A 26930-nucleotide genomic window follows, 5' to 3' on the forward strand; every position below is an offset into this window, starting at 1 on the left:
TAAATTCTGGTTGAGCTGGTGAGGAGGCCACAAGGTAGCTCCAGGGCCACAAAATCCCTTGTGCCCTGCAGATACAGCAGGTGACTCTGCAGGGGAATACGTGGTGCCAGAAGGGGACCTGCCTGTCTTGTCTCTCTGCTGCCTCAGCCACCATTCCTCAGGGGAAGGGTTTTTTGTTTTTTTTCTCAGCTTCCCCTCTCCAGACGCTGCGAATCCCACTAAAACTTTTGACTGGAGCAGGGATTACATGCTCGGGTTTCAGCCCTTGTCTGCAAGTGGTGTAAACTTTCTGCTGGAGCTCAAGTGGCATTTTGTGGGAGATAGGAGAGTATTAAGTGTTGGTCCTTGCAGATAAAAATAGCCGCTGGCCCAACGACATTTTCTGTCATCTTACCACTGCTGATTGCCTCCACGCTGGTGCTTCCAACCTGGGCTTTTCTCATCATCAGGTACTGGGGGCTCCCAAAGCCCCACCCGACCTGGTCCCAGCATCCTCACCTGCCTCACCAGCAACACCTGGCCAGGACCGGGGTGGGCACTGGGTGTAGGGCTGAGGCCAAACTCAGATAGGAGCAGTAGGTCCTGGTTTTGTGTTCCCGAGGGCTGGAAGGAGACACCACACCCAGAATCCCTCTTCTCCTGGAATCAAGAATCCAAATTGCTCGTTGCTGCAAACCTCAGTGCCAGAGTGGGAGCTCCCCTGGTTCAGGAGTCCTCATGTGCTCACACGTGGCTGCCTGTCTGTTTTTCCCGTTGCTGTGTTTCCGAGCTGATGTTTTTATCCTGAGGTTACAGCCGGGGTTGGCTCGGGGCCCTTCAGCAGCATCGGCAGGGCTGACTCTTGCTGCTCCAGAAATGCAGGGCTGGGGCCGGGCAAAGGAGAGGGAAGGAGAGGAGGAGGAGGAGGAGGAGGGAGTGGCAGGGTCTGGCTTGCTGCTGAGCTGTGACCAGATCTGCTGCTGGGAGAGGCTCTCTCATCCTGCCTGGCCTGCGCCTTCCCCAGCTCTGCTTTGGAGCAGCGTCCATGTGCTCCATCTCCAAAAACAGCCAGTGTGGCTCTGGGAGAGCACCTGTGTGGCTGGGAGGATGGCAGCAGGGACAAGTTCTCCTCCTGTTGAGCCTCTCTTCCTCATGGCTGGGCCGGGAAGTCCCCTGGTATTGGACTGGGCATCCTTTGAGGGTGCCTTCATTCCATCTGCTTGTTCTTGTGAGTGAGGATGCTCTCATCATTCACCCCAAGGATCACTTAGTGGGAAGAGCTGCACAGTCAGGCTGGCTTCAATGCAAGTTTTTAATTGCAGCCCTTAAATACTTTTCTGCAACAAGTGAAAGCATTTGGGAGCAGCATCTTTTCCACATTCCCCTTGCTCCCTGGTTCAAGACCCACCTGCTCCTGGGGGTTTCATCATCTTGCCTGGTGTCCTCCATCAGCTGAAGCACCTCTCCCTCCACAAGTAAGGAGCCAGGTCCTCCTCGTGTGTCTGGAGCCAAACCAATGCCATGGCACTTGGCCACTTGCAGTAGTGGGCGATTATCGAGCCCTGCCAGGAATTCTTTCAGTGGGATTGGGAACGCTCTGGGTGTTAAATTTGTCCTGCAGTGTGTAACCTCTGAGCAGAGCCCGCCGTGTTTTGTAACGGGTCATACGATGCCGGCGGTGGCAGCCGCCTGCCCTGCGCTTCAAGGTCAGTGCTGAGCTTGAGGCCACTGGGGCAGCTCCTGGCTGCAGCCCTTCCTGCCTTCCGTGCCTCTCGTGGGCTCAGCTCCCTCCTGGGGCAAAGCCTCTGTCCCCTCGGGAGCTCAGGTTTGGAGCTGGAGGCTGTTTTCCCCCATCTGGTGAGGCTGCAGCCCTTGCTGGCTTCTGTGCCTCTCACCAGGCTCTGCTCTCTTCTGAGGCAAAGCCTCCAGCACCTCGGGAGCTCAGGCTGTTTTCTCCCATTTGGAGAGGCTGCAGCCCACATCTCAGGATGTCTCCTTGCAGGATGTGCTCCTGGGATACCAACCCTGCCCATAACTCTTGTGCCCCCAACACGCTGTCCCCACACCTGCAAGCCCTGTCCTCAGCCAGAACTTGGGCAGGTGGAGCTCTGTTCCCTGAGAGTTCGCAGCGTCGTGCCAAGGACAGGACCTTCCAGGATACTCAGAGACAATATTGCCTCGTTCTCCTTGCCTTAAAACATGTCCCAGTAAGGAATTTGTTTTGTATCCCTGAAGCCGAGGGAACTGCTGAGTAGAGAAGGGTCTGGCAGAGGTGAGGAGTGCAGGGTCTGTGTCATGACGAATAATCAGTGATGCTCCTGCCTGCTCTGTCCCATGACTTTCAACCCCCCACAGGAAAAGCACATCCATCCCAACGGCAAGAGCCTCCCATGATCTTTATCAATAAATAAATGTTTGAGGCCCATCATTGTATTGAGGAATTAGAAGGGACTGTTCGGACAGGCTGTTAAATAAGAATTAAAGGTTTCAAATATTAATGGGCAGTTGGCCCTCGCCAGTTCTCTTGTTACACAAACGTTTCATTTATAATTTGGACCCAAGCTGGGATGTGCTGAGAGATGCTCAGGCTGCAGCCTGCACACGGGGGTTAACGTGGTGCTCTCTCCTGCCAGAAAATAATAAAAGCCAGGGACTGTCTAGGGATTGTGCATGAAGGATTAGGAAGAGGATATGCACGGGCCTGTCTGCAGCTGGTTGAAGTCTAGTGCAGAGAGGTGAGCCTGGAAATCATTGTTTTCTGATGGCTGTGAGGGGGCCAGCTTGGAGAGGGATGTCTCCTAAAACCTGGGGATCTCCACAGCCGGCTGATGTTTTTAGTGGGAGGCAGGGAGTGGATCTTCTCTCCCTGAGAGACATCTGTGCTGGTCAGGAGGGAGGAAGCACTGTGTTGTGCATGCCTCTGACTCTGCTTTCCAGGTGTTGCTGTTGTTCAGCGTGAGTGGAGGGTGCTGAGCTCAAGGGATGGATTTTTTGGTGTCAGTGGAACATGCTGGACTCTGGGGAGCAGAGTTTGGGGTATTTTTGTGTGTGAGTAGGGCTTGCTGGGATCTGGGGAGCAGGGTTTTTGGTGTAAGTGGAAGATGCTGGGCTCCAGGGACTGGGTTTTCAGTGTGATCAGAGAATGCTGGGCTCTGGGGAGCAGGTTTTTTTTGTGTCAGTAGACTTTGTTGGACTCCAGGGACTGGGTTTTTGGTGTGAGCAGAGGATGCTGAGCTCCAGGGACCAAAGTTTTCCACCTTTCTGTCATATCCATGGGTTCTGCTGGGATCCTGGCTTCATCCACAGCATTATCTGTGATCCTACGGCTTTTGAAGCTGCAAGTCCCAAAGTTAGGGAGTTCAGTGAAGTCCTTGCCTAGAGAGAAAAATGCCAGAAGATGCTGGGGTCTTGTGTTTGTTTGACTTTGATGCTGGCAGTGCTGTTCCCTGAAATGGTCCCCTCGAGCTGGCTCAGGAAGCTGGAGTCACAGCTCTTCAGCTTAGAGGGAGCATGAAGATTTCCCAGCATCAGGTACCCACCATTAAGGATTTACCTTTGCAACCACCACGCTCCTGGAAGGTGCCTGCTGAGATGGAGGCATCGGAATTCCCCAGGGCAGCTCAGGCCGTTATGGCCCTCGCCCAAGACAAGCATTGGTTGCTTTTGTGGCAACTATTAATTGCTTCCTGAATTTAAAAAGCATAAGCAAACTCTCTTGCTGGGGAACGAGTTACCTGGCACGTAAATGCTTTGCCATTAATGCCTGGCTGACCCTGACGATGATGTGAGGACCAGAAGAGCTTTCAAAGAATTTACCAGAAACCATTTTCAGGGGAGGTTGTGTGTTGTAAATTCTGAAGTAATGGGATGGAGGGAATTGGGTTAGATCATAGTTTGCAGAAACCGGGCACCATTCCCCATCGAGGGCCTTGAGATCATCAGAGCAGCGTGGTGAGGGGGGGCCCCCACATGTCCTTGTCCACTGGTGAGTGAGTTTACAACCTGGAAAATGAGATTATCGGAGGGTTTGTTTCACATGTGACACTGGGGAGAAAAATGGGATCCTGTTACGCCCAAAGGTGTGTTGTAAAGCCACAGGGGTTCCTGGAGGAGCAGCCCGGGATGGGGCTGGTGGTGCCAGGTCGAGGATGCCCAAGGCTGCCAGCACCCATTACAGCAGCACTGGGGTGCCTTGCAGCCTTTTGTGGGAGTGTCCTGGGTGGTCCTGTGCCTGTGCTGAGCTCAGCCCAGCTCAGGGAGATGCTTCACGAAGATGTTTAACTGTTAGAGCAAGGGAGAGAGTGCCTATCTGGCTTTCACAACCTGCCCTGGTGTGTAATGCACCCCCACCCTTCCTCTCCTGCCATGAGCTGTCCTGGAGCTGTTTGCAGATTTCTGAGGGGCCCCAGCCCCTCATTGCCAGCTCCCCAGCTCGGGGACGGGGCTGCTGAGCTATTTCACAGGGAGCTGCTGGCACGTGGGGCTGTTTGCTGCCTCCCCCCTCCAGCAACCCCTTTAATTTCCTTGCTACCTCCTCTGCTCTGCTCTTCCTCAGCCCGCCCCGCACCGGAGGGATGGGGCCGGGCCAGCTTTAGGGATGCCGATGGTTTGGGGTTTTTTTTTTTAGCTCTGCAAACAGTGTTAAACCGCTCTCATTTGAAAGGGCAGGTGTGGGAAAGGAGCAGTTTTGCCTGGAGCAAAAAAAAAAAAAATTTCCCAAATCCACTATCTATGCAATGAGGGTACCGTGGTGGGAATTACACATCCTTCCATGGGGCAGTGCTTGCAGGGAAAGCAGTCAGAGGCCAGGCTGCCTCGAGTCCTAATAATAGTCTTGCTGGCTGCCTGGGGCAAGGCACTGGGGCTTGAAAGACCAAATCTAGTGGCTGATATTTGTCTGCCTGGGAACGTTGCTGTAGCAGATCCCATCCCACTTGTCCATTAAGTGGGAATTGCCTGGCACACAGACAGGTCAGTGATGTTTTCAGGATGCCAGCGCTCGACACTGGGGAAGGTGTGAGTCAAAATCAGCATTGGGGTGTGTGTTTTTGCACTTCACTCTCTCCAGCAGAAGGACAGAGTTCAAAGGGGTTCTGGCCTTCCTGGAATAGGAAATGGCGGGATCCACCCCGGAGCTTTCTCTCCTCTTAACCCAGAAGAGTCCCACCCCAGCCGGGAAGCCCCGAGTTCAGCTGGGTGTGGAAGTGGGGATGGAAAAGTCCATGTGAGAGGACCGTGCTCCACTTCTACTGCTGGGCTTCCTTCTTGAGCACGTGTGAGGTTGTGTTTGATCTGGGTCCGAGCTTGGGCTTTGTCTTTATTCTCCATTTAAAAGGGGGGTAAAGAAATTCAGGGGGCCCCAGCAAGATGGGCTTGGAGCAGGGTGGCTCTCCCTGCACTGAGCAGGCGCTGGTGTCCAGTTTTCTGTCTTGCTTTGTTAGATGGACCTGTGAAGCCATTGCAAAGCCAAGATTGCAGAGGCAAACTCCCCGTGGCCAGATTGCAGGGTCTTGCTTAACCCAACTCTGCTGGGCTTTTCCCCACAGTTTTCCTGTGAGGTCCCAGCTTCACCTTTTCACCACTGAGAAGCTCCCCAGGATGACATGGCTGGCCCTGGGGACTGGGTTTTCTTTTGGAGGCAGGTTTTAATTGGCCTCCGAAGCATAGATGCTTTCTGTGATTCGTGGTTAGAGGTGGGAATTACCTTGTGATGCTTGTTTTGAAAGCAGTCCCTTCCTTTCTCCCTCTCAGGAGGTGGTTTGGAGGGACCTTTCCATGTTGGCCCTCTCGACATTCGCCACCCCAGGAGGCATCAGCCCACCAAGGTTAGGCTTCAGAGGTAACACTCTGTGGAGATCAGCAGGCAGAATCTGTCAGCAGCTGGTTCCCATCCTGAGGGCTCAGTGTGGCTTTGATTTGGGCTCTGTCCATGCTCAGGTGCATTCCCTTCCCTTCCCTGCAGGCTTTCACGGGGACTGAGGCTGGCTTTGGCTTTCTGCCTGCACATACGCGGCCCCGTGGCCTGAGGTGGTGATGTCACCGCTGTGTTTCAGCTTTGTGTGAGTCCTTTCCCACCTCTGCATCCCACAGAGGACTTGCAGGGACAGAGGAGGAGAGGTGCTCCTCAAGAAATCAAGGCAGGGTGGCCAGGTGTGCCACATCCATTGCTGTGTCCAACCACCCAGTGAGTCACATCCCTGCCTGGCTTTGGGGATCACCATTCCTAGAGGCAGAGAGTTCCAGGTGTGGATTTTTTTCTGGGAACAGGGACAGAGAAATACAACATCCATGTTTGCAAGCCACTGGAGACATCTCTGGAGGAGGAGGAGGAGGTGTGGAGGTGCTTGGCATGCAGTGTGTGGAGGGGCTGGGGTGAGTTTTGGGGGCTTGGGGCTCCCTTTGCACTGATGCTGCTGGGAGAGGCTGTCTTTATCTGGTGTTTTCCAATGCTTGGCTCAGCAGTGGAAGGTGAAGGGTTCCCCTGCCTGCCCTGGCTGTCAGCAGGGCTGTGCAGGCAGGACATGGGAAGGGAAGAGAAGAGGATAACGCCCCAGCCGCAGGCCCTGGCCATTTCTGGATGAGTAGGTCATCTGGGTGTGGGAGGGGAGCTGGTGTCCAAGCCAGCCCAGAGAGCCTGGGATTGGGTGTATGTGTGATTTGGGGGAAAGTGAGAAGGGATTTCTTAGGCGAGAGGAATGCAAGTTTCCTCCTTCACATATGTCTCCTGTTCTTCCAGTTTGCAACAAAAGTCATCAAATTGCCCAAGACCTGGCAGCAGGGACAGCCTGAGAACAGCCCACAAATCATGGAAAAGCTTCTCCCCTCCTCCCTGCCTGCCTCCAAGCGCTCAAGCATCAGGAACCACTTCAGTTCCCCTTTGGGCAATAAAACTTTTGCCCCTTCCGGACGTGGGGCAGCTGCACAGCCCAGAGCTCTTGCATGCTGAAGCACTGGTGGGTTAGAATTTGGGCTTTCCTTTGAACTGGTGGTACTTTTAAAGCCTCCAAATACTCCTGGGGAGGGCTGGAGTGCTCAGACATCCAGGGTGGCAGCAGCTGTTCGGAGGAGACACCGTGACACGACTGGTGTGACCTTCCTTGTTGCCAGGTGCTGGGGACAAGTGACAGTGACTCAGGTCCTGGTTGGTCTGCCTGGATTATCAGGCACTGGGAGAGGAGACAGGCATTCCCAAGGATGCCCAGCTGGGGAGTTTGGTGGTGTAGGGCTCCAGCTGAGAGGCAAAGGAGCAGTTGTGTCTCAGGATGAAGGGGGTTTTAATGGGCCCAGCCCTTTCCTGCAGTCCTGCTGGCTGCTGCTTTTTTGTTTGGCACAAGGAGCTGTTGGTGCAGCAGAGCTGCAAAGATCAGGAGAGCCCGTCTGAGCTCTCCTCTTCACCCTCTGCATCTTGGGGATGGGCAAAGTCCCTCCTGCCATGGGAATGGAGAGAGAGGGGAGATCGTTGCTGGAGGAGTGCTTCATGCAGTGCTCTTTGTGTCTCCCGAGACACCCAGAGCAGTGAGAGAGGCTGCCACCCCTCCACCCTCCCGACTGTGAGTGCTTGCATCCTGCCTGGTTTTGCTCCCCCGTGGTTTGTGCCGGGGGTGCAGGTCTGTGAGGACCCCTGTAAGAAAGGCACTCTGGTTACCTCATTTTGGACATTTGAGTAATTACAGGATTTTCTTGCAAGAAAACAGTTCTATCCATTTCACTACTAAGTGTAGCCAGGACTGGAATCACCAAGGTGTCCCACCCTCAGGGCACACCCTGCACCCCATGTCCCATCAGACAGTCATGGGGCAGTTTCCACCAGCAGATCCCGGGGCTTTTGGGGCACAGGAGATAAGGGAGGCTTCAGCCTGACAGGGAGCAGGAGCATCTGGCACATCATGCTGGCCAGGAGAGGCTGTGCACTGAGAGCTGGAGGCACTGTGAGCTCTGCAGAGGAGGAGAGGAATTGCTTCCATGTCCAGCTGGGGCGTGGGGGCTCTCCTTTTGTAGCATGAATGCTCCACACACCGACTGCTGTCCCCCTGCCTTCCCCACCCGGGGGGAAGGTGACAGCTCTGCCACCTCTCACCTTCCCCAAGATGTGTGGCCAATGCACCTGGGAGCCGGGAGGGAAATGTCTGTGCAATGTGTGTGAGGGGAAACAGCTCCAGGCAAAGCCAAGCTTCATTGAGTGGTTCTACTCGGGACATTATTTTTTCCTACAAGGAAAGCCCACCCCAGTAGGATGCTTTGCCACCGTGAGGTGCTGCTCCTTCTCCCACTGCCGGCTAAAGCCATGCAGGCTGCCCTGCTCCTGCCCCAGGACCTGGCTCACGGGGAAGCAGGGGGCTGCCTTCCCTTGTGCTCCCACACCGAGCCTCTTTCTGCTTCCCTACTCCCGCCTTCCTCCTCCTCCTCCTCCTCCTCCTCCTCCCACAGCATCTGCTCCGGATGTTTTTTCCCTGAACTGCAGAAGCTGCATTTTTCCAAGCTGAATTTCCTTTGTTATTTTTTTTTTAGCTCTCCTGGGTCCCCTTCAGATTGCTTTGCTGCCTTCCATCCTCTCCAGTTTATTATCTTCTACGAATGTTATTAACATGGTAATTAGTCCCTAATTGCAATTGCCAATGAAGATGTCAGATAGGGCTGATGCTAACCCTGATCCTTCACAGTACTAACCCTGATGCTTCACCGTTTTCCCCCGAATCCTGCAGATTCCTCTGTGCCTCTCTCGTCAGCTTTTCGTTTGGTTTCACAGAGGAACGCTCACGTGTGTGAGTGAGGTTTCTCCCCTAGCAAAGACTCGCTGCGACCCAGCCCAGGGTGCTTTATAAACCCCCCAGGGCCACGCTGGTGATGGGTGCAGCTCTGAGAAACACTTTCTAGCTGGTCCCAAGCCTCAAAGGCAGGGTCATGACTGGCTCTCCATGGCAGCTCTCTTGGGAGGCAGAAGGGAAAAGATTTTGGAAAGTTGAAGGCTGGCATTTGCCATCCCGCCTATACACTCAACCCCCTGGCTGCTCGGGCACTGTGCAAAGGTCTCCCATGCCTATAAATAGGCAGAGAGGTAGGCCAGGAGATGGGGAGATGGGATGAGGGCAGGCGGGGAGCCAGCCCGGGCCGGCATCTGGAGCTCTCATCGCCTTCGCGCGCACGAGAGGCGCAGTTTGTTCCGGCCACGCTGTTCTCAGCGGGCAAGGTTTGCCCCCGCAGAGCCTATTTTTGAACACAAAACCCCCTGGTTGCCTCTTGGAGGTGCTGCAGAGAGCTGGGGCTGCCTTGTGGCGAGGTGTCCTGGCTCTGCTGTGGGACATGGCGCCACGTGCTCCGAATAGCTCTGTGCAGACGTGGCCTATGGAGATGAAATGTGGCTCTTGACCGATTGCGAATAAATCAGGGTCAGGAGCTTGAATGCTGGCCAAGAAACCCAAAGGGATAAAATATAGCCTCTCTGCAGACTGTTAGCAAACAGCACGTGGGCTGAGATCTGCTAGATAAATTTATGCGCTGTGAATTGTTCACCCAGCTGTAGTGGAGGGACGGATGGACCCACGGAGAACTAATAACCATATGTGGTGGACATGCCTTGGGTGCTGACCTTTAGAGGGTTCAGCAAGGCTGGGAGGTGGCACGGTGACGTCTTCTTAGGGATGCCACCGGGAGGGAATGGGGCACACGTGTTGCTTGGCGTGAGGGAGGGGGATTCAGGCTGCCTCTGCTCTGCGCGCCCGGGAGACAGGCTGGCAAAACAAATTACTGCTCCTGACCTTGGTTTGCCCATCGGGTCATTTGACATGGATTGAGGGTAAATACCAAGCTTTTTGCCTTTGAGTTGTTGTTTCCAAGCTGGTGGGGCTTGGCCAGCCTGAGAACTCCCATTCCTGGTGCAACCAAGGGAGATCAGTTTAAAGTGGGAGGTGGTATCAGGGGAAAAGTGAAAAGATGGGGGCACAGGGCCTCCAGCATCTGCTGTCACCCATTTCAGGTGAAATGCTGGGAGCTGGCAGCACTGGGGGCTGCGTCCTCTCTCTGGCCCCGAGTTCCTTGTAGCCACAAAGGGGAACACTGGCTTCATGTTGGGATGAAACAGCCTGGTGGCAGAACCAGCTCCAGGCAGGCCGACTCAGTGAGACTTTGGGCTCAGTTCTGCTGCTTTAAACCGGAGAGATGGGCCTGGCCCCAAAACACGGAGCCAAACAGCCTCATACTTGTCCAAACTGCAGAGGAGCATGAGTGGTTTGTGGCTGGTCCCTCCTTTCTCTAACCAGGCATCTGCTTCCCACCCTCCACCCCGGGATGCTGGATGTGTGCATGCTGTCATCAGATGGGACTGGCTCGTATTTCTGTATCAGCATCTTATACATCCACAGCTCCGTCCTGGCCTTAGCCCAGCCTGCTGACCCGCTGGGGGTACCAGGCCCTGCGCCCTGGCCTGGCTACGGAGGGGCCCTGCTCTGTCCTCTTGTCTCATTTTACCCCAGCGCTTCAGTGGGAACCTGAACTCACCCAGCTGTGATTTGGGAAATGTGGAGAGAAAAGTATCCCCATTTTGGGGTGGAAAAGCATTTCTCCCTGATGCTGGGCCAGTCCTGCACTCCAGGGCTGGCTGAGCAGTCTGTCTTCCCTGGGCTGCAGGGGATATGGAGGGGAATGTGAACTTTTCCTGCTTTCTGGGATTTGCAGCACTGTTTTGAGGGTGGCACCTGGGAAAAGAGGCTTTTTCGAAGCTGGGCATCCCTGGCAGCCTGGGAATCCTCACTGGGATGAACCAGTGGCTGGCTGTGCCCAGCATCTCTCCTGCACTGCTGCAGCAGGGTGATCCCCTCTCCTGCTGATCCGTGTCCCACCTCCGTGGCTCATCCATCAGCTCATCCCTCAGCCTGCACCCGCTGCGCCTTTGCCTTGGGCTGTGACTTTTGACACAGGCAGGACACATTTAACAGTGTGCTCTGAACGCTTTGCAAGTGGCCACCGGTGCGTTGGGAGCCGTGGGGCTGTGTCACAGCTCCTGCTGGAGTGACACCAGGGCTGGCATGGCCATCCCAGCCAGACCCCTGTCCCTGTGGCAGCTGGCAGAAGATGAGAATCACCAAAGGCTGGTGGCTCTGCGTGTGAGGGTGAAGGATCCCCACCATGGCTGTGCAATCCAGTCATCTCATCTGTTCTCTTTGCATTTGTTTAGGCTTCATCAGAGCAAAGTTTTTAACGCTGTTTTATCCACCAAGGTGTCTTTCCTTTCTCCCTGTGGCAGTTGTAGATTTTCACGAAACCTTTGAAGGGAGTCTCAGATAAAACCTAGAGCAGTGAAATCAGTGTGATGAAATGTGACAAGGTGCTTGGGTTGGATGTGCCTGTTGTTTTTGGTGGAGCAGCTTAGGAAAGCCCAGCACTGCACAGGAAAACCCTAAAGACGTTTTGAGGGAAAACCTTTACTTTTAATTTTTTCATTTAAAGGATGCGATTTGGCAAGAACCTGTGAGTTGGTCAGGTCTAACCTCCTACCTGGACACGTTTCTGGCTGCTGGGGGTGGAATTTGTGGCATTGCCACTCTGGCAGTGGGCTCCCATCCTACTGGCACATCCACTTGCTGGGCGAGCCTTCTCCCGAATGAAGGCGTTGGGATATCTTCTGCGAGGGGTTCGCAGCTAATTGGTACAATCAATATTTGTTTTGCAAATGCAATTGGAGGGAAAGAGGGATTGAGAGCGCCAGAAATTCAATTGACCTGTAAGAACAGATACGGTGTAAAGGGAATCCTTCCCCTGCCAAGCAAATATTTAGAAAGGAGAAGCAATAAAATGAATAAGCAACAAAGTAATATCCTGCCTCCACGGCCGACAGAGGCTGCTGGGAAGGGCTGCTGCCCCTGATGCTGCGATAACCCTGAGCAGACGAGTGGCAGGAACCTGTTTCCTAGAGAAAGCATGTTTGCTTTTGCCATCTCATTCATCAAAAGCTCATCCTGCTGCCTTGACAGCACTGGGACCTGTCTCAGGTAGCCTGGCAAGCTGGGCACTGTCCCTGTACCCCTGCAGCATAAACCCAGTGGTGGCACAGGGGACAGAGATGGCCCTGCACCCTTGTCTCCTCTTGTAGGGGTCTTTGCTCTTTGCTGCCACGTCCCTGCTCAGCCTTCTCTGGTGATGAGAACACACCGGGAGAGATGTGGGTGCTGTGGGATGTGAGGGTTGTGTGGGAAAGAGTATCAATAGTTCTTGCCTGGAAGGACATTCCAGTGCCTCAGCACTCCTTGGTGTGAAAATTCAAATGGTTAAGGGAGAGAAAAAAAAAAAAAGAAAATATATGTTTTTTAAGATCAAAAAGCTCCAGAAAAACGTTGTGGTGAGATGGCATGCAGCCAGGGCTTTGGCTGGATGGAGCAAAGCACCCGAGTCCCTCTTTGCCAGATGGCTCAGCATCCCTGTCACACAGCCCTGCAGTGTGATTTGAACTTAGGCTCATGGCTGAATTTAAAAATCTCTGTGTAAAGCTAAGATTTTTCAGAAAACAATACCTCATGTGCACATATATGTGTGTACATGTATATATATACACACATATGTATGTATAGAAATAAAATAAATAGAGCAAGTATAAAATAGAGCAAGTAGAACAAAGGAAAATACTTTTATGGGGGAGCTCTTAACCAGCTCCAGTGCTGAGCATCTTTAGGCCGCTTTGGAGCCTTTTGAGCATCTTCCCCCAGTGATGGATATTAACCCTTCTGACTGGTGTCAGGATCTGAGACGTCTTGTCATTTACTGGCATCAGTTAGAGCCATTTCTGGAGGCTACTGGAATGACCTTGAAATGTGTTCGCTACACAGAAATCCAAAAGAGGTTTGGATTTGCATCGGTGGATTAATGAATTTTCAAGAGAACATTGGCTAAGAAGGTGAACTTCCTTAGGCTGAAGAGGAAAAAGCTCTAGAGAAGCTCAAGCAAATTTTGATCTGTTAATAGTAAAATTTTCCTGAGGTTTTATCCCTCTTATTGTAAGACTGAGCCCCTCTAGGATGCTCTGTACCTCCCAGAAGCTGATGCTCAGGCCCATGAAGGGCAGAGCTCTGGTTTTCCACACATGAGATGTCATTTGGGAGCAGGTCTCTTGCAGGAATCATGGAGGATGAGCTGCTGGACTGGCTCTGCCTCTGCATCTGCAGACCACTGGTGGCATGAAATGCCCCCCATGCACCATCATCTCTTATCTCATCCCTGTCTCAAGTGCCACGAGGCTGCAAAGCACAGCCCAAACATTTGTTTCTCCCGAAACCCCATCCTGAGAGCACACGCTAGGAGAGAGCAGCAACATGAGCTCAGCGGAGCGAGGAGGGGGCGGGGGGGAAAAAGATGGCTTAAATTTAATGTCTTTTCAGATGAGTATTTCCATTCATTCCAGAGCATATTCCTCTGGCATTTCCAGCACGCTTGTTTAGGCGAGTAGTTAACAAACTTCATGGAAACACATGTTATAGTGCTCTCTAGTGCACGGAGCTATGTATGAAGGATGATTCTTCTGAGATATCTCCATGCGAGCGCAGCTTTTGCTCCGGAGCAGCCCGTTAGCCACAGCAGCTGCTTCCCATTGTGGAGATGCTGCTGAGAGGGGAAAAAAAAAAAAAAACTAAAAAAACAAACCCTCAACCCCATCCCGACAACTTGACAACACACGCAGATGATATTTATGCAAAACCCTGCACGAGGGTGAGGGAAATAAAAGATAAGGCAAGAAATAAGCGGGGCGGGAGAGCGCTATCTCCCTGCCGGCAGCGCCCGGTGCGCTCCCGCCGATCTCTGTTTGCCGAGCTGCTCCGAAGCAGCTGCTCCCTGTATCCAAGTGAGTTTACTCTGTTTAGCTTTTATACAGCCGAGCGATTTTTATGGCCACCGGAGCGCCGGGAAGCTCCACAGGATATTGGCCGTCTCCTAATGAGAATTTGCCGCGTCGGCACGTCGGCGCAAACACCCCTGGTGAATGTTAAACGCCTGGGAAACGGCAGCTCCTGCAGCCCCATCCCTGGATGCTCCCAGAGTCCTTGGGGGAACGTGGGGTTTCTGTTTAATAAAGGGAAAGGCAAGCCTTGATTGTAGCCTAGGAGACTCGAGAGCAGTCGAGGCTCCCGGCTGGACCCCGTGCACCCGCACTGGCCTCAGTGGGGATGCTCCGGGAAAGGTGCACGAGGCCAGGGGAGCCCTGGGCAGTCAGGGATTTGGGGGGGTCCTAAAGGTGAGGCTGGACTTTTGGGTCCAGGCAGGTGTCGAACTCAGTCCCCTGGATTTGCCTGATCCCTTTTTGAACCTCTTGGTGCAAGGTGGAGGTGAATTTGTGGCGTCACAAGGGAGTTGGGGCTGGAAAGGACTGGAAATCTTCTCAGTCCTCCTGCTTGGAGCAGGGCTCACTTGCAGGTGGATCAGGTTGTTCAGGGCTGGAACCAGTAATGAATTGGCTGTGCCCAAGGAATGAGATTTCTGTTTGATCTGAATGCTCTATCTTTCCTTTGTTTTTGGTGGTTTTTTTTTTTTTTTTTTTCTTTTGCAACTCTCCGTTTGAAAATCTGAATGGAAAATAGAAAGTTTAATTTTGGTTTGTGCTTGTATTAATTTTCCATCACAGGAGGTTTAAAAAAAATCAGAAACAAATATAATGACTTGCAAGAGGACTACATTAATCTGGAGCAGAATGAAAATAACTCCTTCCCCCATGGTGGTACAGCACGTCAAAAAAACAGCGTGTGTGTAAAATCCCCAAGGGGGTAGGAAAGCCAGCCTGCAGGAGGTTTCAGCCAGGATAGCTTTTTCTTGGAAAATAAACAAAAAAAAAAGAATAGTTTTCAAGATCTTCACATTTTTATCCACAAAATCAATGACATGAGCAGCGTTTCCTTCTCTCCTGGTTATTCCTGCCCCGCTCACAAAGCCAGCCAAATCGGGGTGGTGGTGGCAGCAATGGCACATCCTCTTGCTCCTGGTGACTTTGCTTTTCCATCATTTGCCTCTCCATTAATCTCAGTACAAACAAAGGCTCTGAAGAGACAAGCTGAAAAGCTCCTGGGGGTACGTTTAAATCAGTCCTTTCTAATAATGTCTGTCGACCTCTCTGTGGAAGCACTGCTCCCCAAGGAAAGGACACGGAGCTGCGGCAGCGTGCTGAAATATGGTGGGGTGTAATTAATTCTGACCTCTGGCTCCCGCTCACTCACTCTCAATATTAAATTTGACTAGTGATATTGTGGTTTTTCAATTATCCTTGTTTTCTTGGGGGCATGGGGGAGATGAGGGGGGTCGCTGCTCAAAATTGAGCTTGGTGGGAGATGCATCTCTTGGACTGCTGGGCTGAGGGCTGGATGGGATTGGTCCTTGGGTTGGCTTCACTGGGCCTAGACGTGGTATTGTGTGTGCCTCTCCCCCTCCTACCCGTGTCCCTCCTGCCTCTAAAACCTGGTGCTTCGTCGGTGCTGGGATGGGACCAAGTCCCTGTGTGATGCTACACGCTGTATTGAGGGTGGGGGGACACAAAGAGAACGGGTCTTTAGGGAAATGGGGAGGAAAATCAGCATTTTGGTCTTGGCCTTCTGGCCTGGCCCAGGAGATCACTTTCTGGCCACTCCTGCCATCAAGCAGAGTATTTTTATCAGGCTCCTGAAGAAGGGACACAGCCATCAGATGCTGTAGGACCTTGGTGAAAGTCTTATTAGTGTGTCCTTGATCAGAAATGGAGCAACACAGAGCAGCCTTGGAAGATGTGCACTTGCTCCACATTTTACTTGGACACAGAGAAGGCTTGAGGGCTGCTGGTGTGTTTTGGCAGCGGCTGCTCACTGGGAAGGCTTCGTTTGTCTGTTTACTTAACCCCATCATTGTAGCAGTGCCCCTGCTGTGGTCTCTGGAGGGTCTGGGAGGTGTTAAGTGACCACTTTTGGACTCCATCCAGGAGTCAGGGGCGAAGGTGCCCTTTCCTGGGAAAGCTCGGATGGTTCCCATGTAGCAGAAGGAGGCTTGAACAACCCAGCATCAACCCCCTCTGCTCTGCTGCCCCCCTTTCCTCTCTGCCACCAGCTCCCCAGCGTGTCCCTCATCACTGGTGTCCTCTGCCGTGGGATCAAGCCCTGTGGGGGACATGGGACCTGCTCAGGTACTTGGATCAGAGCAGGAGCTCCTTCAGGGATGCTCCTGCAGAACACCCATGCATGGACCCCATAATTTAACCTCTTCAAAGCCTCTGGGTCCCTGGATGGGGCTGCCCCCTCCTCCACACCCAGTACTGGCTCTGCCTGTGAGAGCAAGCTGTGCTTATTGGCATCCTCTATCATGATGGGCTCTCCCAGAATGCATGGCACAGTGGGGTGCTGGATGGGGTAGAACCACTGGGTTAGGACCCTGAGAGAGCTGGGTTAGGTGAAGAAAGGCCAAAAATAGGACTCTCAGGCTGCTCCTCCCTTCATTGCTCGAAGGAAGCACACAGCCACCAGCCAAGTGCTCAGGGGTGAATCTGCCCGAGTCCAAATCTTGGCTTTTTGGGCTCCCTGTTCCCTGTTGGCAGCAGCAGCTCAGCTGAACCCTGGGCAGAACTTGCACCCCAGGGCCATGGAGGCGAGCTCGCATCAGCCCCTGGGGTGAAATAAGCCCATTTCAGCTCGGTTGCCATGTCCCCTCCAAGTGTTGGAAGATGCATTCAGGCAGCAGGAATGAGAAGGGCTTGAGCTGGGGGGGGGGGGGGAGGGAGGAGAAGGGAAATTAAAGGAGGGAAAAAAAAAAAAAAAAAAGGAAAACGCCACTTGCTGCAGAGCGAGCGAATTCTCCAATAAACCTGAATCTGCTGAGAATACATTTTACAAACATGCAGCGAAGTTGGCTGCTTTTGTTTGGGCGTTTGTTAAGCATTAACTAAAGAATGCCATGGTCCAGCCTGCTCGGTGTGAAACCTAATTCTCCCCCTTTCTGGAGCCATGGCATGGAGTGCTCAATTTTTTTCTCTCTGTAGGACTGCAGCCTTCTGGTACTCCAGCCAAAAAACACTCATATTTTAGCAAGCTTAGCCCCGGCCCCGTTGCCAGGCAGTAAAGCGAACACTTGTCCGCCTCAGGGGGGAGGGAGCTGGGAGACGGGGAAGGGTCAGGAGAAGAGCCCCAGGGAAAACACCCCTCCTCTGTCCCACCAGAGAGCTCCCTGAAGGCTTGGGGTGCACAGGGAGGGAAGTGAGGGCGGCTGCAGGCGTTTTCCTCCATCAGCTTGGGAGCCTGGAGACAACGGTGTGGGATTGGAGGTGATCATTGGTGTGGAGTTGCCCTCTGGATTGCGCTTCCCATCCCCAGGATGTGCCATCCTGCTCTCCACAGCGCTGAGATGGACTCAGCTCTTTCCGAGTCGCTCCCAAGGTGTCAGCACCCCTCCTGCCAGGGCCAAGGATCCACGGGGTGCCCCATGGCTGCAGCTGGGGGATACCCTCACTGTCACCATCCCCCTTCCTGCTTGGCCACGGTCCATGCCCTCTGCCTCCTCCTTTGGCTCCGTGAGGGCTGGAGCAGGAACAGGGTGAGGTGAGCCCAGCAGCAGCAGGGCAGTGGCTCATTCCCAAGCCACGGGTGTAGGGTTGACAGCAAGTGGCATTTCTCCAATGCCAGCCTCTCGAGGACCCGGTGCTGATGTTCCAGCGAGTGGCAGTGGGTGAGAAGATGACCGAGACAAATCAATCCGGTGTCCTCACTCCCTGTGGCTCTTTGGTGGCCCTCACCGCCAGCCTTCTCCTGCACCCCTTGGGTTGTGCGTGGCCCTCGGCTCTTCCCCACGCCAGGATCGTGGCCTTGGTGGGATTCATCACCTGGAGATGGCTCTGAGTGGCCGGGCTGGAGCTCCCAGTACCTCCTGACGGGTTGGTCAGGACCTGCTCAGGCTTCTCCTGAGCCGTGATCGCAGCATGGGGTGAGTCGGGCAGGTCTCTGCACAGGTGTGTTGGAAAACCCCACATCCCTGCGGATGGTGCCAATGCAGGGTCACCAGTGCAGGGGCTGCCCCTGCCCCTGTCACCACATCCCTGGTGCAGGCAGGGAGGGAATCAGAGCTGCCTCACCTTCCCTGCCGCCCCAAGCCAAGGCTCGGCGATTGAGATTTGTCCGTCACAATTTAATATCGGCGTCCCCGCCCCGGGAGGCTCCGCGGGGCCGCGTTTGTATGCGGGGCACGCAGACAGACAGCAGCCGGGAAGCGCCCGTCAATCACGGCCCCTTTCAGCCTGTCACCTCCACAGAAAGGGGGAAAGAGACACTGGTGGCTCTGCTGGGAAACGGGGCCGCCCGCGCTGCACCCCGGCCATCGGGAGGGGACATGGGATGCAGCATCCCAGAGGTGGCTTTGGCCGTGTGTCGGTATTTTTAGGTTTTGGTGATGCTGCGTGGATGGGAAACCCCAAAGGAGGGGTCTGGGATGCTTTGTTGGGAAAGAGGAATGGCATGGAGAAGTGGGGCTGCATCCTGGGGGATATGCCTAATGCCGCCAGAAATGTTGCGCTTTTGGAAATGCCCAAATATTTTGCTTCAAAGCAGGATGAGAATGTGTTGCCAGATGAATACAACACAATACAAGATTTTTTTGAAAGCCACCAACAGTCCCTTTTGGCTTCAGAACTGTGGGTTGTCATTTCAAAAGAGACCTAAACTTAAAAAAAAAAAAAAAAAGCAAATTAATCAAAACAAGAATAGGAATATTTTTAAGATCAGACACAAAAGGCTATGTGTGGTGATAAAAATTGCTCACACCACTGTCTTTTTGTTCCAGTTCCTCCTAAATTGAGTGTGTTGGTTTTATTTACAAATACTCAGTATCAGTGCTTCAGTGAGGTGTTTACTGAGCTGCTGGTGGCAGCCTGGTTCTCCACCAAGCATCCCAATCTCCCTGTCTGGTGCTCTGGCCAGCTTCCCACCTGGCTAAACAAACCCAGTGCTGCCAGTCAGGCCTGACTTAACTTTGGAACCACAGGTTATGGAGGGGGAAAAAACCCTACTGAGAACTAAAGCATCCCTAAAATGCCGTAAGTGAAGCAGGAGAGAGCAGGGCATGGAGCTGAAGGTCCTGGAGGTGGAGGAGAACCTCTCTGGATCCAGGCTGGGGTGTCTCACTCCAGCCTGGCTAAATGTTAAATTAATGGCTAAAATGTTAAATTAATTGCTAGAGTCTAGGTCTCAAGGGTAGAGCCTAATCTCAAGGGAGTTGAGACACCAACAAGACCCTTTGCTCTCTCTCCATTACTACCTCTGCCACATCGTGTTTTTTCTGCCTGTGACCTTTTAGTGCCTGAGGTCTCAGTTTATTGTCTGTTTATAAGGAGCTCTTTTTGGTTTCATACTGTGGAAGAGGTTTTATGGGGATTGCTCTGCAGCACACATTGCCCAGGGATGGGGGAGTCCTGCACTGGGCAGTGAAAGACACCTGGACTGAATGGCATCCCTCGGTGGGAGCTGCTTTGGAAATAAAGTCGTTTATTCAGCGACCTAGGAATGGCTTTAAGTGTCTGATATCAGGCAGCCATTTACCTAAATCTCTCACCTTCCTGCTGTGCAGCACGCTTTGGGCTTGGAAACATCCACTGCTGGGGTGGTGCTGCTGTGCCTGGTTGGCAAAGGTTTGTGGCTCTCTAGTAAGTGCCTGGGAAACAAATTTTGGGCACATTTATTCCTGGAGATTAGATGGCAGTAATGTAATACCTTATCAATATTTTATTACCGAGAGCAGTTGGTAATCCCAACAGGTAGGGCTTAAACATCATTTAAACAGGATGAAATGTGTTGCCAGATGAATACAAATAGCCTCCGCTTGGACATAAAAGAGACATAATTAAAGATGAAGCAACTACAGAAATATTAACGCAAGCCAGTGTATGTTTGAGCTGGAACAAGAAAAAAAATGACCCTTCAGAAGGGATGCTTTCAAGGGAATGCACGTCCCTCTCTTCCAGGGCAGTCATTAGGATGCTGGAAATACATCTTAGGGACAGGCAGTTGTAGTTAAACTCGGGGAATTCAAGCTGAATGCAGAAAAAGAAAAGCTACTAATGGCAATTATGAACTCCCTAACCTCTACATTTTCTTTGATGATTTCCCACTTTCTGTGGTGATGATTATGTTTTATAAAAGCTTTATAACACCCCTTTCCTACTTCTTTGGGAATGCAACATTTTGCTGAGCGTGCCCAGGATTTGGCTGGCATGGGGAGAGTGTTGCACCAGACCCTTGTGCTTGCCAGCACTGTTTGGGGAAAACCTGGGAGGGAGAAGGCACTGTTTCAAACAATCCCCATTTTCTGATGGCTTTCCCATGAGGGTTTTGTATGTTTCTGGTCCTCTGCTTGTCAGAACAGGGCTGATTCAGCACATTTCCTATGTGGGTTTTTTTGATGGCCAAAAAAAAAAATGGGGTTGAAAGCTCGGAGGTAACCTCTTGCAGGATGTGTGCTGACTTTTGACTTCTCTTTCTGGGCCAAAATCACCAAGACAGGGGAATAATGTCCAGTTCCCACAGATATTTCGGACAAGACTGGGTAAACAGTGGGTTTTTTCCTATGTGATGTCGAAGCCAAGAACTCAAATATCTGGGTGTGGCAAAGATGTTCTGGTTTGATACCTTCAAACATCTGTTGGTCATCCCATTTGCTGAAAATATCTGGCCCTAAGGTTAATTCCAGGTGCCTCCAAGTCCTCTGAAGCCAACACTGATGCTGCCACCTTTGCTCTTCTCACCTCAGTTTCCCCCAGCTGTAAATCACTGATCATTCCCAGTAAGGACATTTAAATTGGGAGAAAGGAAAGCTCTGTTCCAACCTAAAGTGTTATTGCTGTTGTTATTATTATTGGCTTTTAAGTCTAAAGCCAGAATCTTGAAACCTGGGAGCGGTTTAATTAGGGATGCCTCAAACGCTGTCACATCAATGTCAAGGAACAAGCTGAGCTTTTCCTTTTCCTTTTGACACGTCAAGTCTTCAGTCTGGCACTGGCCTTAACCCCGGATTTGCTGTCTTGGAGATTTTTATGATATATTAGACATTCCTGATGTGTTTCTGATTTTTATGATATTTTTATGATACTATCTTAATTATGAAATTCCTGATTTTTATGATATATTAGACATCCCTCTGTGTGCATTCCTGTGCAAGTGGGGATGGGGTGACCCAGGCCAGAGGCATGGGGTGGTTTGTGGGTGAGGGAGCGTGGGGATACTTTCTGCAGGTGCTTGTGGAGAGGCACAGATGAACTCCCTGACCCCACTCCTGTCTCCAGCATCTCCTTGGGTCTAGGCCTGAGCTGGAGGGAGGTGACATGGATAGAGCCCGTGTGGAACTGGTGCTGTCTTGTGGTGGTGGTACCAGGGCTGTTGGGTTTGGTACCTTTTATTTTTCACCTGGAGCACCTGGGTGTTGGGTTCTTCATCACTTGACCACATTCATGGTAAGCACCCGGTGAGCCCCAAAACTGCTAAAGTTGGCCCGAAAGCAGCATCCCCCCCCGTTGGCACTGGCTGATGGCGCAGCACTGAGAGCACGTCCCCTGTCACTGCGGAGTGCCAGCACCGCTGTCCCCAGCCCCCCAGCCCCCTCAAGGGGGGTGACACAGCGCCGCTGTGCCGATCTCCCCGCCGTGGCTGCCCCATCCTTGTCCCAGCACATGCGGGGTGTCACGGCGGGCTGTCCTCTCGCTTGTCCCGCAGGCTGTTCGCGGTGAAATGCGCGGGCTGCCTGGAGGCCATCGCGCCCAGCGAGCTGGTGATGCGCGCCCAGAAGAGCGTCTACCACCTGCACTGCTTCTGCTGCTGCGTCTGCGAGCGGCGCCTGCAGAAGGGCGACGAGTTCGTGCTGAAGGAGGGGCAGCTCCTCTGTAAGGGCGACTACGAGAAGGAGCGGGAGCTGCTGAGCTTGGTGAGCCCGGCTCTGTCGGATTCTGGTAAGGGGCCGCCCGCGCCCGGCGTCTCCCTGGCTGGTCCCGCTCCGAGGCCCCTGAGGGGTCTGGAGGTGAGGTTTGGGCTCGCTGCCCTGAACTTCTGCCTTTTGGTCTGAGGGGATAAGCTCTGTAAGATCCTCCAGCCACCTCGGTGGTGTGGGCTGGAGCAGAGAGCTCAGCAGTGGGGGGCTGCAGGGCTGGGGGATGCTCTGTGGACCATCCCACCTCATAAGGCTCATTTCTGTAGGGGTTTATGCTCCTGGCCTGTGCGGAGCACCAGCGCGCCACCCAAGGGGTGTGCAGCTTCCCCAGATGTGGGAGGGAGAGCTGGCCACTGACTACCTTGGGCTAAACCTTTGTCCCTCCCCTGTACCTCAGTGTCCCTGCCTGGGGCTCTGGAAAGACTGAGAACAAGAAGTGAGCTGCTTCTGCTGTAGTCACCCCTTTTAATAACAAGGGGAAACTGAGGCACGGAGCTGAAACATGAGCTGGCATCAAGGAGTCTGCAAACCTTGTGTCCCCAACAGCTTCCAAGGCAGCTGATGGCCAGAACCAGCCTGCTGACCCATCATGGGGACACTGTGGGGACACTGCAGAGCCGAGGGGGGCTGGAAGTGGGCAGGGGGCCAGCATCCTGCTCCAGCCAGGGTGTCACCACCAGGTTAGGTTGCCCAGAGCATCAGACCAGCATTAAAATATGTATCTGCAGTCAGTGCAAATTAAACCCGAATGTTTCCCAGGAAGACAAATTTAGTAAGAAAGCCCAGCGCTGGGGACTGGGAAACGATCTGATGATCTGCTAGCCTAAATCCTCAGGATAACACCAACCCCACAGAGCCCTGCTCCTCACCAGTCTCTCAGTTCCCCTTAAAATCCCTCACTGAGGAAAAGTCTGCTTTGTGGAGAGAAAGGATTTACCTTTGAAATTCTCTGCTCTGGACTGCCAGCAGCTCTGGGGGTGGCCAAGTGGGGCTGTCTTTTCCCTGCTGGAGCAAAGCACTGGATTTTAAAAAAAGTAGAAATCAAGATTAGGAGTGTGTTGTTAAAGTGTGAAGCATGGACATGACAAAGCCTGGTGCTCTCCGTCACTGGAGTGCTGTAAATGGGAGAAGATTTGTGAAGGGATGGGGATAGTTTTCATAGATACGGAGCAAAAATTGCCCAAAGCCTGTATTTCTCTTTAATATTGAGCTCCTCTGCAGCGAAAGCCCATCTGTCTTGCAGCACTGCCTGCGTGGGTTCTGTGTGAGCTCTGCAACACTGCTTGCTCAGGACAGAAAAGTCCTCCTTGCAATTGACAGTGGTGATGTTTAAAAATTAGAGTGAGTCCATGGGAGGAGGTGGCTGGGGGGAGCTGGTGGGTGATGGTCCAGCGCTGGAGGAGCTGGAGAGGCAGGAGTGCAGGAGGATCCAGCCCACTGGCACTGGCTCTTCCCTTAGCCCTGGGAAAGTCCTTAACTGATTGAAGAATTGCTGTTTTTCCTCTGGGATATACAAACCCTTTTCGGTTAAAATAGGAACCAATGAAGAGATGTCACGCAGAAGAGAAAGCAAATCAGCCACAATGGTTTGGGTTTGTTCCTAGTGGGGGAAAAGGGCATTTGGGGAAAGGCTGGGGAGCTTTTCCTCCCCAGTGACTCATCAGCTTGTGGTCCAGCCCCACTGCCAGCAGCTCCAGCCAAACCAAGAGCCTCAGCTTAGCAAAAACCTCCAGGGGAAAAACTTATTTCAGTGGAAACTCCAGCTGAGACCTGAGGGATGTGAAGGGCCAATGTGGGAGTCAAAAGGGCAAGGCAATCCCTTGGCTGATCAGAAACCTAACCCAAAGCCCCTGACATGGCCTGGCACCTCTAACTGGGGGGTCCTGGCCCTTGCTATCTCCCCACAGACCCCATAGCTTGTCCCCACCACCATTCCTGTCTGCTTTTGGTGGCTACCCAGCTTTGTCTTGGGACACTGCATGGCTCTGGGGACAATGACCCAGCAGGGACCTGCCCAGGTACGCATCCCCTGGGGATGCTCAGTGTGTGGTGGCTTCACCTCCCCCCAGACCCCAGTGCCGTGCCAGGAGATGCAGAGCAGTGTCCCCTCTCCGGCACCACTCCCCTGTGGATGCTCTTCACCAGCAGCATGTGATGAGCTCCTCCAGCCTCTTCCCTGTCCCCCCCTGGCTGCTTTGAAGCCCCCCCAGCCTCTCTCCCTCCCTCTCTCCCTCCCTCCCTCCCCCTGGCTGCCGCACACCAAGGGCCACTTTATGAGAAAGCGCAGATAAAAAGCGAGCCATATGTTGTCTGTAATCTCCCAAACCCTCGCTTCAATTACTGCCTCCCCCGAGCCTCCGCCGCCCAGCCTAAGTAAACAAGCCCCTCTGAAAGAGGACCCTGCTTTCCAATTAAAAACGTCCTAACGTTTCTCCTCTCCCTAAATCCTCCTGAGCGAGGAATGTCCTGGCCCCGGCGGCGGGATGTGGGCTCGGCAGGTCGGAGCGAGGGCACGGCGCACAATATCCATCGCCCCGGCCCCTTCCCAGGTGACGTCAGGGGCAGCCCCAGACACTCATTAATTTCTCCCCCCTCCTCAGTGGGGAAAGGCTTGAAAGGGAGAGTTAATTAAAAGTAATACCCCGCCAAATCCGGCTTCACTTTTCCTTCTTTCCCTTTGACACTGGGAGGGATTTGGGGAGCAGGTGTTGGCGGGGGGAGGGCTTGGAGAGGCTGCTCTGGGCGAGTTTTCCCCCTTGGAGTGGGTTTTGAGCATCATGGACCTGATGGAGCCCATGAGCCTGTGCCTCTTCCCTGCTGGGCTCTGCCCCTCCTGGACAGGAGGGGAGTGGGGTGCTGACCTCGTGCTCGGGTGCAGACAGGTTCAGGCACCAGTTGACATTCCTTCTCCCACAGTTTGTAAAAAATGAAACGCCTTCAGCATTCAGGAAAGCCAGCAGCTTGGCAGAGCAGGAGCCTGGCACTGGGAAGGAGGCAGCAGCAGGAGCCACTGCTCAGCCCCATCAGCCATCAGAGGCTCCACAGCTTGGGCCTCCCCTCGCTGGGGTTCTCGCTTCAGTGTGGCATCCCTCGGGCTGGGACATGCAAGGAAACATCAGCTTGTCCTTCCTGTTGGTGTGGGAATGTCGTGGGTGTGCCATGAGTAATAAGGGAGCTGGAGCAGCAGCAAGGCTCTGGTTGCCAGGGCCAGACCCAGCTCCCGGCTGTTTGGGGACTGCCAGCATGAAGAGCTCTCCCTGCCCACTATCAGGGAAGGTCTCTGTATTGGCTGGAACCCAGGAGAGAGCCCACTAGTGTGGAGAGGAGAGGCAACTGGTGCCTCAGAGCATTCTTGCTGCTCCTCTGGGATCTTTGCCTCTCCTCACCCTGGAGATCTGCTCCCATCTTTCCTCATTCCACACCTTTCCTGGTGTGTGTGATCCATGATTAACTCTTGCCATGGGGTTCGACCTGGCCCGTTTTCCCCATGAATTACCCTGAGCCGGGCTCACACTCCCTGGTACATCCCCGTGTCCCAGAGCTGTGGCAGCCCTGGGATGGACTTGGGCCAAGCACAGCCTTGCAGAGCCCGCATCCATATCCAACCAGAGCCTCAGCTCCATTATCCAGTCCCAGATGAGCAGTGAAGGAGCTTTCTGGAAAAGGCTGTGAGTGATTTATAGCTAGCGAGGGGGAAGATGCTGTCAAACCTGCATCACAGCCCTTCCCACACAGGCTGAGCAAGCAAGGTCATCAGCAGGGGAGGTGCAGTAAATGAGGAGAGCTGGGAAGAGGCGCTGTCCACTTTCCAGGAGCAGTTCCTGCCCAAAGGCTCTGTGCCCTGAGTGGTGGAGAGCAGCAGGGAGATACACCCCAGTGCCTGGGAATGCAGTGGGACAGCACATCACAGTCAGTAGCTGAGGGGTGAAGGCTGAAAGACCCTGGGTTTCTGTCCAGGGAGTTTTAAAACTCCACAGAAAGAAGGAAATAACATGCAGAAAGGTGCCCCTTATAGAGCATAAGTCTGTGCTCTGAAGGGAGTTGTCCTCCATGGTAGAGCAGATCAGGAGGTGTTTGTGAGGGATTCTTGGCTAACACGTTGCCCTCTCTGAGCATCCCTGCTCACCCATCACCCTGACCTCCCCCAGCCTGGTCTGCCTGGGCAGAGGGACCCAATCTCAGTCTCCACCTGGGCTGGGGATGAGCCCCAGGGGCACAGTGGCCCTTGACAACTGCTGGCCCCTCACCTGGATGTGACCTGTGTGTCTCTGTCCAGATGTGTCCCCAGCTGTGGCCTGGCTGGAAATTCCTGTGAAGCAGGCAGAGATCTGGCTCTGGTGGAGGGAAAATCAGCTGTCCCAGGGTTTCACATTGCAGCAGCTCAGACTGCTGGGGAAAAGAAGAACCCAAAAGCACATCTGCTGGCTGAGCAGTCACACACTTCAAGTGGCAGTAGCTCTCCCTCACTCTCTGAGCTGCCATGGGGCAACCAGTCCCAAACCTCAGCTTCTCACACATACTCAGAACGAGATCCCCACCAACACCCGCTTGTTTTAAATCTCTCAGATTATTTTGACCATGCTGGAGATGGTGTGTGCCGCCTGTTTTCTGTAAAGGACCTGCTTTTTATTCATCCTTAGGCAAAAGTGATGATGAGGACAGCATCTGCAAGCTGGGCCAGGCCTCGGGGAAGGGCGCTGAGGACGGGAAGGATCACAAACGGCCCAAGAGGCCACGGACCATCCTGACCACGCAGCAGCGGAGGGCGTTCAAGGCATCGTTTGAGGTCTCCTCCAAGCCCTGCAGGAAGGTATGGGGAGAAGGGCCCATGCCCAGCGCTTGGGGATGTCCTGGGTGCTGAGCACAGCCTTGCCCTGGCTGATCTGACCCTTCCTCAAGTCCCCCTGAAAAGCTGAGTGGGCTGAGAGATGCCGCTGTCGCTCTTCTCTCCCAGGTGCGGGAGACGCTGGCGGCAGAGACAGGGCTGAGTGTCCGTGTGGTGCAGGTCTGGTTCCAGAACCAGCGAGCAAAGGTGGGTACAAGGGGTGCCAGCACCCATT

The 26930-nt window shown here is 53.5% G+C and overlaps 1 protein-coding gene across 1 annotated transcript in view; it reads left to right on the forward strand.

Moving 5' to 3' along the window:
- The window catches only part of LMX1A (LIM homeobox transcription factor 1 alpha), a 42324-nt gene that overhangs the window by 12602 nt on the left and 2792 nt on the right, over positions 1–26930 (forward strand). The window contains exons 3-5 of the mRNA XM_053985081.1: positions 21660–21892; positions 26511–26680; positions 26825–26902. Of these exons, the coding sequence (XP_053841056.1) occupies positions 21660–21892; positions 26511–26680; positions 26825–26902 (481 nt within the window). The remainder of the gene's footprint in view (positions 1–21659; positions 21893–26510; positions 26681–26824; positions 26903–26930) is intronic.

The sequence above is a fragment of the Vidua macroura genome, chromosome 9 (genome assembly GCF_024509145.1).
Source record: "Vidua macroura isolate BioBank_ID:100142 chromosome 9, ASM2450914v1, whole genome shotgun sequence".
Classification (NCBI taxonomy): Eukaryota; Metazoa; Chordata; class Aves; order Passeriformes; family Viduidae; genus Vidua; species Vidua macroura.